Here is a 19,278-nt window from a genome sequence, read left to right as displayed (position 1 = left end):
GAAACATGGCAGAATGGCCAGTAAACAATATCTTGATACCTCACTTGTCCAAATCGGTTAAAAACTATGGGACGGAAGAAGAAGAAAAGAAAAAAAAAATAGCGAGGATGCCATTGCATTCTCACCAATAAAATACACAGAAAATAATAGCGAGGATGTTATACATCTATAATAGCATGTCAGATAATCAAACTCAGTGAATTTTTTCCCCACACTTTCATTATCGACGGATATTCAAACAGGAGTCCGTGTACCCCTTGATTTTCAAAAGCAATACTTTGGCGGACACTTCGTCCAAGAGCAAGACATACTCTTCTTAGTATCCATCCAAATATGGATAAACTATGAGAAATGCTCATGTTTCATGTTCCACCAACACAAGCAGCAAGGCAGACACAAGACTGAACTGATCTTGCATCATTTTTAGGCAGAATCACGATATGCAAGAGTATCAAAACTGTTTGCTTTTATAGTTTTAATAAAACAAAACAAAAAAAACAGAACAATAAACTACTTTTAAGTTATATATTAAGACAGCTTGTTTTGATATACCAGGCGTTTTCTGCACAGAGGATGACCTTGAGGATGAAGACAGAAACAGATCAACAGATGCTGACAGCCACAGGTTGATTAAACTGTTTCTGAAGCTGCGGGGCCAGCATCCAGGAAGGAATGATGATTCATACAAGAAAATGTAGCTAGGCTCAGCTTTGTCCTCTTGAGTTTTGACTTGGACTGCACATTTTTAACTTGTTGTCTCTGGACGTAGAGGACTTTTAGAGATTGTATCGTGATTCATCAGCAGGGGGTGAGGATGCAGGTGTGCTTACAGCCTGGTCGACAGTGACCATTTGTTTGTCTTTCAACACAAATACAACCATCTGTTACTCAACACACGATATCTGTGCAACAGAGCTCAGCTCTAGTCAACATTTCTTGGAAAACACTTAACAACAATGCTGGTACTACTACGTCACAGCTTTTAACTAGGTCACCTGGCAAGCCAGCCTCTGTCATGTGAAGCTAAACAGCCCCCCCCCCAAAATGAACAAAATGCTTGCTCAGGGTACAATAACACTGTAAGAATACGAAGCAAGTTTTGTAATACACTACTTAAAGTACTCTTTTTTTTTCTTCTTATCACTCCTTCTTCTGTGGATTCACTGTCCAAAATATTCCACGTAAGTGATTTGGTTGATAATTAAGGCCACTGTCAGTGAATGTGTGTCAGATCAGGGTGACTCTCAAGAGCAGAGACTGGAGGACAGGAATGGGATTTAATACTGTTGTGTTTGCTGAGAGCCTTGTCGAAGTCTAACAGCTGCTCGTTGACAGTGATGTCCATGCAGCCGTGGTAAAAGGCCGTCACAGGGGTGGCAGATAACGGGACGTTTTCTAGGGCAGAGAGACACAAAGTTTGTCACATAGGAAAACATGATTTTTGGAAACAACAAGTTTCACACATTACGCTGTCATTAGCATGAATAAAGTGTCTTGAAGGCTATCTTTAAGTGTCGTTCATTAACCTTTTGCTAAATTAAGACACCTTTGGAGCTATTTTGTGGGTTAGGTGGAGGGATTTAGTGGGTTTAGGTAGGGTTGGGGTTCGGGGGTTAGGTAGGGTTAGTATGTTAAGTTGAGGTTTTGTTTATTCAGACAAGGTTTTTCAGGCAATGTTTATCTCCTGACATGTTTCGACTGTCAACTGCCAGTCTTCATCAGAGGAGTTCAACTAATCGCCTTAGATGGTTCCTTTGAAGTTTTACTTGACTTTAATGTAATAGTTCCAGCGAGATTTATTATGTCTTCTTTTTGAACAGTGTGTTAAGTTGAGCTTTTGTTTATTTAGACAAGGTTTTTCAGGATTTTTTTCCCCCCTTGTGTTTCCACTGTCAACTGCCAGTCTTTGTCAAAAGAGTTCTGCTGATCACCTTTGATGGTTCCTTTGAAGTTTCACTTGACTTCCATGTAAAGTTAAAAAATAAGATTTAATGACTCTCGCTGGAACTATTACATAAGTAAAGTTAGGGTTAGGAGTTAGGGTAACCAACAAAAGTTAATGACAGCCTTCATGACATCTTATTCATGTTAATGACAGGTGTCATGTCGCAATACTGACAGCGTAATGTCAGCCTTCATGTATAAAACAACTGAAGTGTTACCCAATTTTCTTAGAGTACCTAAACCCCCAAACCACTTTTTTCTGCTGAAAACAAATGTGTTTGGTATGAAGTAGTGTTGTTGATTGATGCTTGTCCAACTTTTGACATTTGGTATATTTTGATGTAAAAATGTAAGAGTGACTGCCCTCTATGGGTAGAAACCTGGCTATTACAATTGATTTTTTGCTATAGGTTGACAATGGTGGTTTGAAATGGAAATTGGATTGGTTTGTGACATCTTGGTGGCTTAGTTTCTTAGGTCACAAACCACCACTGTTGGCCTATAAGAACTAGCCCTCTGCAATCTGTGGTGAGGAGATGCACACCACATTAAGTGCATATCTGTGGCATGTTGCCAAAGCCATCTCTTAAATAGAGGGTGGACACTTTCTTAGTTTGATTTGCATGTTCTCCCTCAGAGTGCATAGGTTGTCTCAGGGAATTCCTCAGATCTATAGCCTGCATGTTACACTGACTGTAGGAGGTGTGTAATTCTTATGACAAATTAATTCTCTGGATTGGTAAACAACTGGCTGGCTCACACAATATGGCCAAAAGTAGTCAGATAATTGAGTTCAGGTCTGACCTCTGTGGCCACAGTTGTATAAAATCAAGTACCTACAGCCATAATTCATTCCAACTGAGACATTTCCACAAAACAAAATGTTCTATGTTCAAATGTTAGTGATGTTATCATAAAGTAGACAGGAAAAATAACCACACAGTAGGCCCGATCAAACCGCAGAGCAAGCTCAGCAGATGCTGAGGCATGTACTGTTCAGCAAGTTAAAGGCTCCACCCATCTAAACTTTGTGTGGCCTTTCGATTAGCACCAGTTCAGTCTTCAGACTGCTTCGTGGATTGGGTTTCCATAGCTGAGCAGCTGCTGCCAAGCCTTATTGGACCAACGGCAATGCAAAACATCAGATTTAGCAGTGTGAAAGTGGACACACGACACAGAAATATCACATGTTCTTTAGAGCATGGGGAAATTATTCAATTTCACCTAATAATTCTAAAAAACATTTTTTAAACTTAGTTCTCATCGTTCATGTTAAAAAACTAGATTTGTTTCATTCTTGAACATCACATCCATCAATAACAACCTTTGGATCAAATCAGACACTCTTAACATTTAACAATACGGAGACAAATGTAATTATAAAAATGTATTATATTATTCATTTATTAATTATAATTATATTATTATTATTATAAATATAATATCAAGTTATATGACATAAAAATACAGTATATAAAACAAACAATATTTACCAGAATAAGTTCAGTTGTAGTTGTAATCACATTTTAAGCATACTTTTATTCCTTCCACGACATCTATCAAGTGTGCAAAATATGAAAGATGATCAACGTTTTATATATATTTTTTGTTTGATTTGTATTTAATACACTTTTATAAGAATGGCTGCATATTGTTAACTGCACTTTACATTAGAAAGAAGAAATATATTTGATTCCTATTCAAGACAGTTTTATAAGAATGACTGTATATTGTGAATAAAGAATACAAAGTTTCGTTTTTTAACATTTTCAGTTGGTGGTGTGCCTTCGGATTTTTTTTCTTCAATGAGTCGATGTACCTTGGCTTGAAAAAAGTTGGAAAAATACTGCTTTAAAGTTACAAAAAGAAGATAGGTGCCAAGTACTTTGTTGTATTTGCTCTTTGTAATCACTCCTTCTCAAACATAAAGAGATGACACTGACTCTCTTGGTAAATCTATAAGATTCTTGATAAACAATAGTTCATTTGATGCTTACCTGGTATCCCTCCAACATATGTACTGATGGGGTTGTGCATGGTGGTGTTAAGGTGCTCCAGTGCCTTCTGAAGTGCATCTGACTTCATGTAGCTGACAGAAGAGGAGTTAGCCATAATCCGCATTTCTGTGGGAGTCACGGTTAACTGCACCATTAGCCGGTCGGGGTAGCACAGCATCATGGAGTCCAGTGTTGCAACGGAGACACCATCCAGAAACACTTGCAAATTCTGGATAATTAATGGTGAATATTAGCATTAGGATTAAACTTGAATACAAATGGGTCTCTCCACATGAAAGCACACTCACAGCATCTACTTCGTCTTTGGTTATCACGGCCACTGATAGCGGGACTGTGTCGTTGTGGACCAGAGCAAAGAGGATCCCTGTGCTGCTGGATGGTCGGATGTTCATCTTTATATCCACATTCCAACTCCCAGACTTACCTGTTTACAGACAGACACAAAAACAAAACTAGATTTCAAGAGTTGAACTTTTAATTTTCAATCTAAACTTATATAACTTTTTGTCACTACAGAGCATATTTACCGTGCACCTCCTGCCATGTTCACACCACCTTATAGGGCATTTATCTTCAAACTGTTCGCTTAACTTAACTTTTATTGATGTTCCAAGTCAATTAAAATACTTTTAAGGTTTGGAAGAGCCTCCATGGTTGGGGTTCAAGGTGCAAAAGTCATACTGGTCTTTCAATTGAATTCAACTTTATTTATATAGCGTAAATTACAACAAAAGTCATCTCAAAATATATAATTCGTAATAAAAAATAAAAAAAAAACAACAAATCCACAGAAACAAGCATAAGCGACAGTGGGAAGAAAGACCTCTTCTTTAATAGGAAAAAATCTTCAGCAGAATCAGGTTCAGAGGTGACAACCATCTGCTTTGACTGGTTGGGGTTAGTGGACAGAAGGAAAGGAACAGAACAGGATAGAGAGGTAAAACATCAGAGTGTCTCAGACGAGTTGAGCTGGAAACCATTGATCAGGAACTACCAGCTTCAGCTTCAAGACACCTGAAACAGAAAAGAGAGAGAAGAGCGAGGAGAAGGCACAGACTGCAGAAAAATATGATACAGTATTATCAGGTCTGCCTGCATGGAAACACCGGGTGCTAAACTATGTGTAAGTGGAATGAGAATGAGTATGGGGTGGACATCAGTGTAAATGGTGTGTAAGCAGTTTAATGGGTATACAACGAGGTTCAGAAGTGGGGGGTTGTCTATAACCCATCACAACCTGGTCTGACTGGACTTCACCCATTGCAGCCCACTCGAGCTATGTGTAGATGGTGGATTGTGTTTGAAGATAGTGTTGGTGTTCTACTATAATCTTAGTTTATAGTTCCTATTTTTTTAGGTTTAGGGCTTTGTTCCTAGTGGTTAGGTTAACGCTGTTAAATGGTATACACTTTAGCAAAAAAGTAGGTTTTGAGTTTAGCCTTAAGGGTGGAGAGAGTAGCAGCCTCCTGTACTAAGACTGGGAGCTGGTTCCAAAGGCGAGGAGCCTGGTAGCTGAATGCTCTGCCTCCTTTTCTACTTCTAGACATGTTTGGAACTTCCAGTAGACCAGCAAACTGAGAGCGGAGAATTCTGACCAGACGATCATGTAGAGCTTTGTATGCTAAGAGGAGGATTTACTGTAAACTCTATTCTAGATTTTACAGGAAGCCAATACTGGAGAAATATGCTCTCTCCTGTTTGTACCTGTTAGTATTCTGGATGCACCATTCTGAATTAACTGGAGACTTTTTAGCGAGTTACGGGGACATTCTGACAGTAAAGAATTACAATAATCTAGTCTTGGACTTGGACTTGATTTATATAGCGCTTTATCACCACACTGAAGCAGTCTCAAAGCACTTTACATAACAGCTCATTCACCCAATCACTCTCACATTCACACACCAGTGGGACAGGACTGCCATGCCAGGCGCTAGTCGACCACTGGGAGCAACTTAGGTCTTGCCCAAGGACACTTCGACACATAGTCAGGTACTGGGATCGAACCCCCAACCTCTCGATCAGAAGACGACCCACTACCACCTGAGCCACGGTCGCCACGGTCTAGATGTAACAAATGCATGGATTGGTTTTTCAGCATCACTCTGGGCCAAGATATTCCTGATTTTAGAGATATTACGGAAGTGGAAGAAGGCTGTCCTGGAGATTTGCTGAATATGAGAGTTAAAAGTTAAGTCAGTATCAAAGATGACACCTAAAGTGTTTTACTGTGATGCTGGGTGACAGAGTAATGCCATCCAGAGACACTATTTGCTCTGATAATTTCTCTCGAAGGTGCTTTGGACCAAATAAAATCACTTTGGTTTTATCCTGGTTAAGAAGGAGAAAGTTACAGCTCATCCAGGATATGATATATTTAAGACAAGTCTGGAGTTTGAATAACTTGAGTTTCGTCTGATTTCATTGATAAATAGAGCTGTATGTCATCCGCATAGCAATGGAAATTTAGATTATGTTCTCTGATAATGTTACCTAGTGGAAGCATATATAATGTAAAGAGTATTGGTCCCAAAACTGAACCTTGTGGAACTCCATGATTAACTCTGGTGTGATCTGAGGAGAGATTATAAACATGAACAAAGTGGGTTCTATCTGATAAGTAGGATTTAAACCAACCTAGAGCCGTTTCTTTAATCCCAAAAACCCTTTCCAGTCTCGGCAGCAATAAGTGATGATCCACTGTATCGAAGGTGACGGTGGAGATATTACGAGCGGCATTTTCAACCTTTCACATCTTTTTCAAGCAAATGATCTTGGATTTGTTGATTGATGAGGCCTACACTATGTCTTTATCTGATAAAAAAAAAAAAAAAAAAACCTCTACAGCAGCTTTAAAAAACATGCTATATTTGTGTGAGATTACAGCTCCCAAAGTTTTCATGATTAATAATCTTTAACAACAGCCCATGCAGTGCAATACCTCAATCAAGACACAACAAACACAGGCTTTAAAATGTTCCCACAGCAGGGAATGAATAAAGTATAACTTAACTTACTCACTGTAGTCTATGTTGAAGTGTGCCAGTCCTTCCCCTGGGAAGAAAGATCCTCTCTCCACATACACAAAGCAGTGCTTACTTCTCTTCTCCTGGATCACCTCTTTTACCCCGGACGGCCCCTGATTCATCAGGTTCCAGCCTCGGATGCAGCCGTCTAGTCGAGGGTTAATCTGAGAGCAGCAGGGAGGATTTCTGGTCTTTTTTCACAACTTATTTAGACAGTATTGCACTAATTCCAACAATATCATTTTAAAGTCGGTCAGGCCGCTTACAGGTTTGATGACATTGTTGGTGCGGTTTGGAAGACCAGCAATGTAGACTTTGGTTTCCAGTTTGCCATTTACTGAAGTAAAGAGACTTTCTGGGCTGTTGATGCTCATCACAGCTTCTTTGCTGATCTTCACACTGATGCTGCTCTCCAGCTCATCCACAGAGATCTGCACATCACATATAAACACCAACGGTTATTAGTTTTCAAACTTCACTTCCTAATGATACTCAACAGAATCACACTGTGCTCTACACAGAATACCAATGACAAACTCTGCTGCGTTAAAATACATATAGTAGGAAAAGGAAAGTAGATTACTGGATGAAATTTTCTTACCACGTGCCATTGTCCGTCATTAATGGCTTTTCCTCCACTAGTGACTTTGAATGTGTGCTGATTTTTAAACTGGACTTCAATGTGACCACCTCTTAGCCCCAACATAAACCACGAATCGTGGGAAGATTCGGCATACAGAACCACTCCCTCCGGATCAAAGGTACGGAAGTCGAACTCAGCGGCAAACCTAATGGAAGACAGAAGACAGGTGTACAAGTTGATCTTAAAGTTAGGTGTAACTTTTGATATGAAACTTTCTCACAGCAGTGAAGTTTGGTCAAAGGGATGCAAGAGAGGCAGCAACAATATTCTATCCACTAAGACAGAGATGGGCAACTTTTATCACAGCAGGGGCCAAAAAAATGTGATTATCTGATCACATTAGCCACATTATCAACATTCATGTCAGCATTTAGTGCTTAGGAATGACCAGTCTGAGCATTAATACAAGCTTGAAAACACACATTTTGTGTTTTTTTTTTTTTTTTGTAGATTTTCTTGTCAATATGGTGAATTTTTGTTGTCTTTTTGTGTGTTTTTCAAGTCATCATGTGTATTTTTGTTATATTTTTTCTGTCCTTGCTGTCATTTTGTGTATTTTTCTGTCATTTTGTGTACTTTGAAGTCCTTTTGTATATGTTGTTGTCATGTTTTGTGTTTAAGTGGTTGTTTAGGGTGTCTTTGTTGTCATTTTGTGTAATTTTATGTACTGTTTTCTTAATCTTTTTGTGTTTTTGTTGTTAATTTTTGTACTTTTCTTGACATTTTGTGCATTTTGCTGTCGTTTTCTGTGTTTCTTGAGTTTTGCGTATTATGTTGTTCTTCATATAACTTCATGAATTACTATTTTGGTTTGGGGGCCACACAAAATTAACCGCCCGTTTGCCTATGTCTGCACTAAGAGGTGCTACTATAAAGTTACTGTATAACCACTGTTCTTCCCTTCACTTGTCAGTAGTCACAAAGTTGATCAAAGGATGTAATTTGCATTGCATTGAATTTGAATCTTATAAAGAAAAGTAGTGCATGCTGGGAATTAACACCAACTTTGTGTTCTCTGGCAGACGGAACCGCAGGTAGATGACGGGAAGGCCTGCAAACTGCTCTCCCAAGTAAAGCATCTCCGGGTGCTTGAAGTCATTCAGGTCAACGCAGACAGGGATTCTCTCACAGTGTCGTCCATCTGCAGCCAGACGAAAACCCTGGCGACCGTCGCAGTGGCACAAGTAACTGCCCACTGTGTTTATGCAAATGTCTTCGCACACGCTCAGTTCACATTCGTCTACATCTGCAACAACAAGAGAAAAAGCGTTTACCTACCGTCCTCTTTGGTTTAGATCATTCTGTGATTACGAATAAGAACATCAGACTGGTGTCTCACCATCGCAGGTTCTAGAAGTGAAGTTGTATTTAAATCCCAGAGGACACTGGCACTCATACGTGCCAGGTGTGTTGACACATCTGGACGGTTTCTCACAGAAACTTGGGTATAGCAGACATTCATTGATATCTGGAAAAATATGTCATTGAAGGTGTTGAAATAGTCTAATGAGAATTTTAAGAACTACTGCTAGAAAAACAAATTGTTTACAAAAATTTGAATAAAACATTGATTTCAAACACAAATATTCTAATATTCTAATATTCTTCTCTTGCAAATGGAAACTCTTCAAATCCCCAAAATATACACTAGTCTGCCTCCTTCAGTCAGGCCTTGTACATTACACCCTTTTTCAGCCTTCATTGCAAATTCAAACATAAATATTTAAATTTCGTATTAATATTTACTGTTTCTCCGACTAATCAGCAAATCAAGTCTCACAGAATAAATTAGCTGTGTTAGTTTACTAATATCAATTTACTTTTGTGTGAATGTTTTAATAGAACATTGAAATAATGTTGTTAATTACTTACAAGCAATGGACGTTACATATTTATAAAAAAAATCCTATGTAAAAAAAAATCTGAATATTTATATATTTACACACGCATAATAATAATAATAATAATAATAATAATAATAATAATAATATCAACCATAATCTATATTATTATCATTATTAGTGTTGAATGAAATGAAGACATCTAAATATTTAATATTATGTAATATTATAAAATATATAATAACAATATTAATGTGTTATTATATATAATATATTAAATTGTATATATTATAATATATTTAGTATCTTGCTATTGTATAAAGGGAATTCAACTCTTATAAAGAACAGTTTTTTGCTCTTTAGATGTTGGCTAAAAACTAATTATCATTATTACTATTTTGTTGTACTACATTAGCACAATGAATTATTTTGGCTCATCACCACGTGATATAATAGGCATTGGTTCCCATTCCAGTCCTCATTTGTATAAGAACCGTCAGTATAGTTTTAAAATTTCACATTTCATCTAATGATAATAAATTATTATTGTCAAGATCTAAATGATAAAAGTACTTCAGTACATTTACTTTTAAAACAATATAAGTTGAACATGTTCAGCCAATAATAAGTAATATCTATTTACAGATTTTATGCAATTTGCATTATCATTTCCTCAAATGACGATTAAATACTTGTCGCACTAAAGTTTTCAGATGAAGGTTAGTGCTTGCACAGACTTTGTACCCAACAGTCAACATGTTCAAAGATAAATAGTGAATTACCTGCCCACCCCACACAAAACAAAACCAGTCAGGACAAAAATCATTTGAACGCGTCGGCCGGATGTTAAAAAGTGTTTGTCTGTCAACCTTGTAAAGAATGAGCCGTCCATTCACAGTGTGTGTTATATAAGGGGTCAATTCAGGTCAGCTTTAGAAAGAACAAATACAAATGCATGGGCCCTGAGGGCAGCAGCTGGGACTGGCTGTAATCCTACGTGCACATGGTTCCACTTCCATATGAATAAATACAAAGGAAGTTATCCCAAAGAATAATATCTTTGTGTTTGCTTAGCTAGCGTATAAATCTGTAGGAAATGTACTTTTATCTTCTATAGGGACAAAGACAACAGCTGTGTGTCAGCACATTGAAGAGCACCAGGGTTGGGGTCAATTACAATTTTTAACAATAATTACGTCTTCGATTACAATTATTATTTTTCCCCTGAAAGTAAATTACAATTATGTTCTCAATTACTAAATTTCAACAACAATTATTGAAATAAATGAGCCCATAATAAAATGTAACCTTCCTCTTGTGTTAGCATCTCTAATACTAATGGATCAGTTTTGACCCATGTCTTAAATCAGCTGTAAAATACACTAAAAATAATATCTACTATCCAATTTCTTTTCCAATCTATTGGTTACCATGGTAGGCTTACTAATCAATGAAAATATTGGTATTAATATTTTTGATGTGGGCGTCTGAGCCTTTTTCGGTCAGTATGCCCCTAGATTTAAATCATTTTTAAATCGTAAAATAATTCTCAAAGAGAACTGACTGGTAAACTTGATATGAAACATATTTTAATAATTGTTATTGTTAATTACATATGTGTAATATGTGGTTCCCTGTGTTTGCGTTTGATTCAACTGTAATCGACAGTTTTTTATAAAACTTCCATGCCAATTACAATTATCTGAACTCAATTACAATTCAATCATGATTACAACAGCAAGAGGTGTTTCAATTACAATTACAAAGACAATTGACCCCAACCCTAATGAGCACTAACAGTAAAAACAGCCCAACCTGTGAGGTTAAGATAAAATAAAAAGCCTTACCCACACAGTTGATGTTGTCATTGATGAAGTAGCCTTCCTCACATAAGCAGTGGAAAGTACCCGGTAAGTTGTGACATTTCTGGTTACATCTTGCTGGGAACTCAGGATCCGTACACTCGTCGATGTCTGTCCATTAAACACGGCACAGACCCATCAGCTTTACAACACACGTGAGGTGGAGGAAAAATGGAAAAAATGATGTGTGAACCTCACCGTCCTCACAGCGCTGGCCTTTCCAACCAGGCTTACACACACACGTGAAGGAGGCCTGGCCGTCTCCACACAGCGATCTGTACCCTCCTTGTAGCACGGGTACGGCGTGTGCACTGGTTACTGATCCCTAGTTAAAGATACGCACGTTATTATTGGAATACTTTAAACTCAAGTGTTTCTCAAATGGGGGTACGCCATGGCGCTACAGGGGGTACTTGAGAGAGAAAGAGAGAAGAAAATTAACAATGAAAGCATTAAAAACATGGGGTTTTAAAATGTTTATTTTTAGATAAAAATGATAATCATACTAAATATTACTCACAAAAACACACAAAATAACAGAAAAATATACTGAATAATAAAAACAAGAGACAAACAACAACAAAATACACGAAAAACACACGCACTAAGACAGAAAAATACTTACTACTACCAGCAACACACAAAACGACAACAAAGACACACTAAATGAGAGAAAATCACACAAGATCACCACAAAATACACAAAAATGACAGAGAAACATACAAAACGACATAAGAAACAACCAATCGACACCAAAAAAAATCACACACACAGAGATAATAATTTAAATAATACCAACAAGACACAAAAAACACAACAAAAACACACAAACGAAGGGAAAAATATACAAAACAAAACAAAAAATACAAAACAAATTACACTACATGACACCAAAAACAGCCGGGTAATGATGATTTAAATTATTTTAATTAGGGTCAGTCTTGGTCCCACATCAAGAGGGAAGATGAACGTTAAGTGATAAAAAACTAGAGAAATAAATCTTTTCAGGAAGCACTAATAATTACAGTTTCATTCTACTTATTAACAAAATAAGATTCTATTAAAATGTGTGTTATCACTCATTCATTCCATCATTATGCTTCTATGTTGTTTATTTCATAGTATTCTGAACAAAATGTGGTAGTCGAATAAACGGGGGGTACAGTATTTGATTTAAAAACTAAGAGAAAGGGGGGTACTTTGTTGTTGCAGAACCACTTCTCTAACAAACCCACTATCTACAGATGAATTAGTCCCTGACACTCCGCAACCTTGAAGCAGGAGTTTGGTTTCTCAACCATTCACGCAGGTTCGAAGGTCTGACGGGAGACAGAGTCTGAGTTCTGGTTGGTGTTGATTGCCGACCCGATGCGAAACCAGGCAGGCTGCGATGAAGTAAGATAAGTTTATAACGTCAACTCGGTAAGGCACAAAAAACACACAACTTCTTTGAAAATCTTACCAACAATATTTGGGATAGAAGTACTCCTGAAAAAAAAACACAACAGACAGTATTTAGATATTTAGGGCAGAAACAACTGGAAAACATGAGGTGAAACTGAGAAAACAATTAAAACGTTAAAAAGATTGCATTTAAAATGCAATGTTTGGAAAAAAAAAAACATTGATTAACAAATATTATGAGAAGTTTGTTTTAAACTTGTATCAGCCAGTTGAAATGATATTGGGCTATTGATGCTCAATGTATTCATCTTATTAAGCAGATCTGATCTGAGGGCACATTATCAACATTCATGTCAGCATTAGAATAATGACCAAAACTTAGCAATAATGTTGTTTTCTGTGTTTTTATTTGTATATTTTCTTTCATTTCTGTATATTTGTTTGTTTGTAGTCATTTTAATGTATTTTGTAGGGGTTTTTTTTGTGTATTTGTCTGTCATTTTGCGTGTTTTTTGTTGTCATGTTGCGTTTGGCTGTTGTCCTTTTGTTGTGGTTTTCTGTCATTATGTGTGTTTTTCTTCAATCAATTTGTGCATTTACTTGAAAAGCCCACACAAAAATAAACTGATGGCAGGCATTTGTGTCCCCTGGGCCACTTGCTGTAAATAACACTTGTGGTAATTGTGTTTTATTAGCTTGATTAATGATTATCATTTACCCTTTATGCTCCTTTTAATCATCTGGAAAGCAAATGAGGAGGTAGATCATTCATAAGTGAAGGCACAAGTTGTTATCCAGCAATGATGTGGTAAATGCTCAGGGAGGAAATATCTGAGGTGGTTACTCAATGCATCCTTCATGCAGACCAAAGTAATGGATTTATCTTCCTATGTGATGCTTACATTTCCCTCTCTAAAAGCGCCATATAAATGAATTCCATTAATAATAAAAGCATGCATGAATTTCAGGCCACTTCAGGTTTGGTTATTGGCTTTGTAGTCAGTGGTCTTTGTGTCTCATGATGGCCTGATAATCTGTCTAAAGTGTTCTTATAATGAGTATATTAATGGTGTATTATATTATCAACAAACAGAATGTTTTGGAGTCACATGTTGCTACGCTGACACATAACCGCGTACATTGAAGCTTTAGAGATGAAAAAGAAACTAAAGTTACATGATTCTTTTTTTTTTTTTCACTTGTCTGCACATGCTGTCAAAGGTCAACACTACATGAAGTGCAATCATGATGAGACAGCAATGAAATACATTCATTTATTTTATTACATAATTGTGACCATCACCAGCCCGCCCTAAGGAAGGGTAAGAAAAAACATTTTATTATAGGGAGGATGTAAAAAGGGAGAGCAGTGTGTTACCACCTAGGTGAGTGGGTTGTGAGGGAGGGGGAAGGGAGCAGGGAGGAGAGACTCAAGGCAGTATATAGAAAGGGTGGGGAAGAATTGATTATTTTAAAGTGAGAGTGAGATGTGAAGTTGTCGTAAAATATTTTGTAATCAAGCCAGTCTGGTGACAAGTGTGGAGCTTTGCTATAAAGTTGGTGGCAGTGGACAGAGGGACGGAGTGAGGGGTAATACCTAATGCAGGTATTTCGGATCAACGTGTCTAAAGTTAAGCCCAGTACGAGTTTTATCCCACATCCCAAGGCGTGCCAGTGCATCGTAGACTAGTGTATGTGCAAAAACCGCTACTGCAAACCCAGGTGCCGCCCCGGGCCCGCAGATGCAGCCAGGACAGCAGAAAGAGTGGGGGCCAAGGAGCCATAGGCCACCCCCCCACGGCCGAGCAGCCCCCAAGATGCCCCCAAGATCCCAGGCCGAGAAGCAGCCACCGCCCCCCACTTACACAAAGCCCCAAGGAGCCGAGCAACCAGTGCATCCCACCACCGACCCCAACCCCCAACCCCAAGCATCCCGCCCATTGATTCACATTGATTCTTATGCAGGACTAGGACACTGCTGAACCAATGTCTTACCGTCTCCGGGTGGTTCTCAAAGATTTCTCTGGCCTCCTCCTTGTTGCACAGTTCCTCGATGCACTCTCGCTCTAAGTTGCCCTTCTTGCTCTCCTCAAAGAGTGAGTTGGCTCTCCGGTGCCTGCTCAGAAACTGGGAGGCTGTGTTCTGACTCAGGACTAGGGACAGACACACAAAGAGATGCAGGTTCATCTGTTTTGTTTTTGTTTTTATTTGTTTGTTTCAGTCTAACAAAATATTCAAACATAAATCCCAATTAAAAAATATGTAGAACACGACTGAAACAGTCAGAAGCAAAATGCTTATATGCCCAACGTCAATAATATTCAAGTAAGTTACATACAAAACATACAAGAGAAATGCAAGCATTTAACAATTACATTTGAGTAGCCTTTTTTCAAATAATGCAAAATATATATATACATATATACTCATCTGCCTTCTTTTATATTAGGAGTGTGACGATATCTCGATACGGTGATATATCGTAATATTTTTCAATTTATTGTCTTTCAGTTATATAAAATAAAAATTTTATTTTTTCACTTAATCTTTTTATTTTTTGTTAGATTATCGTAGATTGATTTCTGACCAATATATCGATAATCGCAGTATCGTCACATTGTGAGACAATCGTTATCGTAAGCTTTGTATCGCGCAACGTATCGTGAGGTTCCCACCCCTATTTTATATGCAACATTTAACTAATGCCAAAAACACAAACATAAATCTACTGCTTCACATAACCCTCTAAAATCTACAGCTTAGAAACGATAACTTGCACCTCACCAGATGGCTTTCCTGCCTCCACCAGAGCTCCAACTGGCACCATTGTGGGGCACGAAGATCTAGAAATCCAAATGAACCTGACTAGGGTAGCCATATGATAAATATGATATTGAATCTTTGGACGATGGTACAATAATTGTCGATTTCATAAAATATGCCACGAGTCGATTCTGATTGATTTGGCTGATTGGTTAATTCAATTTTAAGTGCTAAATCAAGTAATTTTTAATTGATTTTAAAAATAGCTTTATAGCACAGGTTAAATATGTAAGGTAACACCAGTAAGCTCTAGTAAAATAAATCTATTATTAATGTGTGCTAATGTGTTAAGTCAGAATGAAAGGATAAGTTATTTTTGACACTTTTATCCAATTTTTGTCCTTTCTTTACTTTTTTCTGGACCACTTTTCATCCAAATAAGCTAACTTTTGCCCAATGAATACCACGTGTTTCCTTTTTTTACTCTACATTTTGCATCTTTTTATAATAATAGTAAAGGGCACATTTGTGCCACATTTAACCTGGTTCCTCTTTATTTGCCCATTGCCCTACTTTCCCCCCATTTCAATCACTTTTCACTCATTTCTTACCATGTTTTTGCCACTTTTGGACCATTTTTTGGCCACCTGTTACTAGGGATGTCCCGATACAACTTTTTCACTTCCAATACGATATCACAGCCTTGTGTATTGGTCGATACCGATATTGATGCGATATCAGCACAAATCATGCATATTTTTATGACTTGATCAAGTGATGTTACTCAAACAATAGAACAATAGTCAGCAACAGTAGGTATGAGAAAAACTGACCTAAATGGTAAATGGTAAATGGACTTGATTTTATATAGCGCTTTATAACCACACTGAAGCAGTCCCAAAGCGCTTTTACATATCAGCTCATTCACCCAATCACTCTCACATTCACACACCAATGGGACAGGACTGCCATGCAAGGCGCTAGTCGACCACTGGGAGCAACTTAGGGTTAAGTGTCTTGCCCAAGGACACTTCGACCACATAGTCAGGTACTGGGATCGAACCCCCAACCTCTGGATCAGAAGACGACCCCACTACCACCTGAGCCACGGTCGACCTATTTATTATTAGGCAGTGGCTATTCGTACGGTTTGCCCTATCAATAAACCGACATTCTTATCCATACGCAGAGCTCCTATTTGGCCAGTTTAGGTCACGTGATAGGTCAGCCATTGGCCAGTTTAGGTCGTGTAACTAAGACTAAATCTTACCCTATAACCCTAACTTTAACCCTAACCCCCAATTTCCACTGGATGCGGCTCCGCTGCGTTACGTCTCCGCCGCGCCACCGGAGCTGATAGGTTTCCACTATAGTCTATGTGTTCATTTCCACCGGGTGTCCGCTGCGGGTGCGCGTCTGTTCCCTCCCAGCTGCGGTAGTCCGGTGCCCTCCACCAGATATACGTAGGGCTTCTATTTCTGGTGGACACCGGAGCACGACGCATCAATCAGCACAGAGCAAATGAAGCTAAACAGGAAATTAAGCACGTATTGTGCAAACTTTTCAAAATAAAACACTTCAGATTATATTTCAAGTAACTACATCACCAAAATGTCATAATGTGTGAAAGCAAAATCACATTCACTATATTGTTTCCTCTCATACTGTAACTGCACTGTAAACTGCAGCAACTTTGATTTAGTTTTACTGGTGCAGTTTTATCTCTTCTGTGTTGGCTGTTGCTAAAAAATGTGGCTATGACAAATCCAACAAGTCCAACCTTCTTGTTCTCCTTTGTTTGGAACACTGACCTCTTTATCTGTTTATTGTTGCGTTTATAACACATATCATTTAACTGCGTTCTCGCGCGATATATAAATATCGTGAGAACTGCTCGGTCTCCGTGACGTCAACAGTCGTTCAACCGGAGCGCCACCGTGGCGCACTCAAAACCCAACCGGTGGGGATAACCCAATGGTGGACAGCGAGGCAACACCGGATCGGCGCTGTGGCTCAGCGGAGACGTATCCAGTGGAAACCCCCAGTAACCTAAAAATTGTTGCGATATTGGTTATAACCTATCCTAACCCTAAAACGCTACGTACGTGTACTTCGGTAACCGTACCAATAGCACCGGGGGTTGTCCGTACAGCAACCGTACAAAATAGACACTTTCTTATTATTGACCAATTGTTTACATACATTTAACCTTCAACTATTATCTACAGTATTCTACACATTGAATAAATGTAATATAATATTTATCAGAGATTTAGACGCAGTTCGATAAAATCCGATATTCGTTTTCTGCTGATATCGGACCGATATCTGATGTCAATATCGGATCGGGACAGCTCTAACTGTTACCATGTCTGCCTGCACAAAATAAACGTAGCTTGTGCTTGAGTACAACTTCAAATATAACTGCTTTGCTTTAATTATGGTGAAAAAGCAAAAAGATGAGCTCCAAACCCAGCTTCTCCTTCTTGTCCTTTGCTGTTGACAGATGGTTCACAGAGCCTCTATAACCTGGACCAGCCTCATCATGAACTGGCCTCGTAGTGGCTCATTGCGAAACCGTTTCCCAGTAATGAGCCCTTGTTGTGCCAAACACAGTCTTTTGTTTTCACACAGTCATGACTCATCTGGGTTTCTGCTAAACCTGCAGTAAAAGTTGTCCAAAGAGCTCCAAAGCTTCCCCATCCTCGCTGGAAACGTGCTAAACTCCAACATACTTACAGCGATAAGCATCGACGATGGTCAACAGCACCAGGAGGAGAACTAGCGGCTCCACCAGAGCCCGCGTCCCGCTCCACATAGTCAGGCCGACGGCTTCCTGCTAGGCCACGGCTGGGAGTTCACTGACGGACTGGAACCAGTTCACCAAACACTTTATTCTTCCCGAAAGTGTTTTCGTATGAAGGGAGAGGGAGGGAGAGAGAGAGGGGGGACACATGGACCGATAGAGGGCGTAGAATCACATGGGGCAGGGGTCTGCAACCTGCGGCTCTGGAGCCTAATGTGGCTCTTTGGCTCTTTTGCAATGGCTCCCTATAGCTTAAAAAAAAAACTATTAAAATAAAGAGGTTTTTTTTTTCTTTTTTTTTTTTTCCAGAGGCTATTAATGATTAATGACAAATAAAATCAATAGATAACAATTTGTTAACCTAAAAATAAATCACGTTGTGCAATGACTTCCTACTTCACCTCCTGAAACATCTACAGACCATGAACTTTCCTGTACCAGTGGCTAACCTTAAGTTTTAAATGGTAAGATACTGTAACTACACCAACAAAAATATTATTCTGGAAGAAAATAGAGATTTTAATTGTGTGGGGACAGATTCATTTAACCTGCCAATGTGCTGGTTAATATGCAATGCTTTATGCGTGGCAAGAAATGAGCAATTAGCATGCGTTGACCACATGATCATGCGTTATCAAATTCATGTTACTTTTTGTCGCCTTTCAAATACATTAACGGAAAAAAAACTTCTTCATGCAACATTGTGTTCATGTAAACTGAGATGCGTAAGAATTTGAAGATGCAAGATACTGTTTTATTTCTTGATGTCCATTTGTTTTATTTTAAACTGTTTTTAAGTTTCCATTTACATGATCATTATAAATCAAATCAAATTAAATCAAACAATATTCTACATAATTTTAAGTGTATGGAATTTAATACACTGTATTGTCTTCATTGAGAAGGTATTTTTTTCGGCTCCAGGAGGACTTTGATCCAAGTGAGATGAGGTAAAAATGGTTCCTTGAGA

General features: G+C 38.3%; 1 protein-coding gene across 1 annotated transcript; it reads right to left on the bottom strand.

Moving 5' to 3' along the window:
* Positions 1 to 511: 511 nt before the first annotated feature.
* On the bottom strand, positions 512 to 18,493 carry pros1 (protein S). The gene is given in 16 exon segments (XM_028476495.1): positions 512 to 1,395; positions 3,942 to 4,170; positions 4,250 to 4,386; positions 6,984 to 7,152; positions 7,255 to 7,419; positions 7,590 to 7,776; positions 8,637 to 8,877; positions 8,971 to 9,099; positions 11,320 to 11,445; positions 11,533 to 11,596; positions 11,599 to 11,640; positions 11,643 to 11,659; positions 12,634 to 12,720; positions 12,802 to 12,823; positions 14,735 to 14,892; positions 18,242 to 18,493. Coding segments are annotated over 16 exon segments (2,034 nt in total). The 5' UTR covers positions 18,321 to 18,493; the 3' UTR covers positions 512 to 1,213.
* Positions 18,494 to 19,278: the final 785 nt, after the last annotated feature.

The sequence above is a fragment of the Gouania willdenowi genome, chromosome 3 (assembly GCF_900634775.1).
Source record: "Gouania willdenowi chromosome 3, fGouWil2.1, whole genome shotgun sequence".
NCBI classification, from domain to species: domain Eukaryota; kingdom Metazoa; phylum Chordata; class Actinopteri; order Blenniiformes; family Gobiesocidae; genus Gouania; species Gouania willdenowi.
This window is presented reverse-complemented; position numbering and strand designations above follow the sequence as displayed.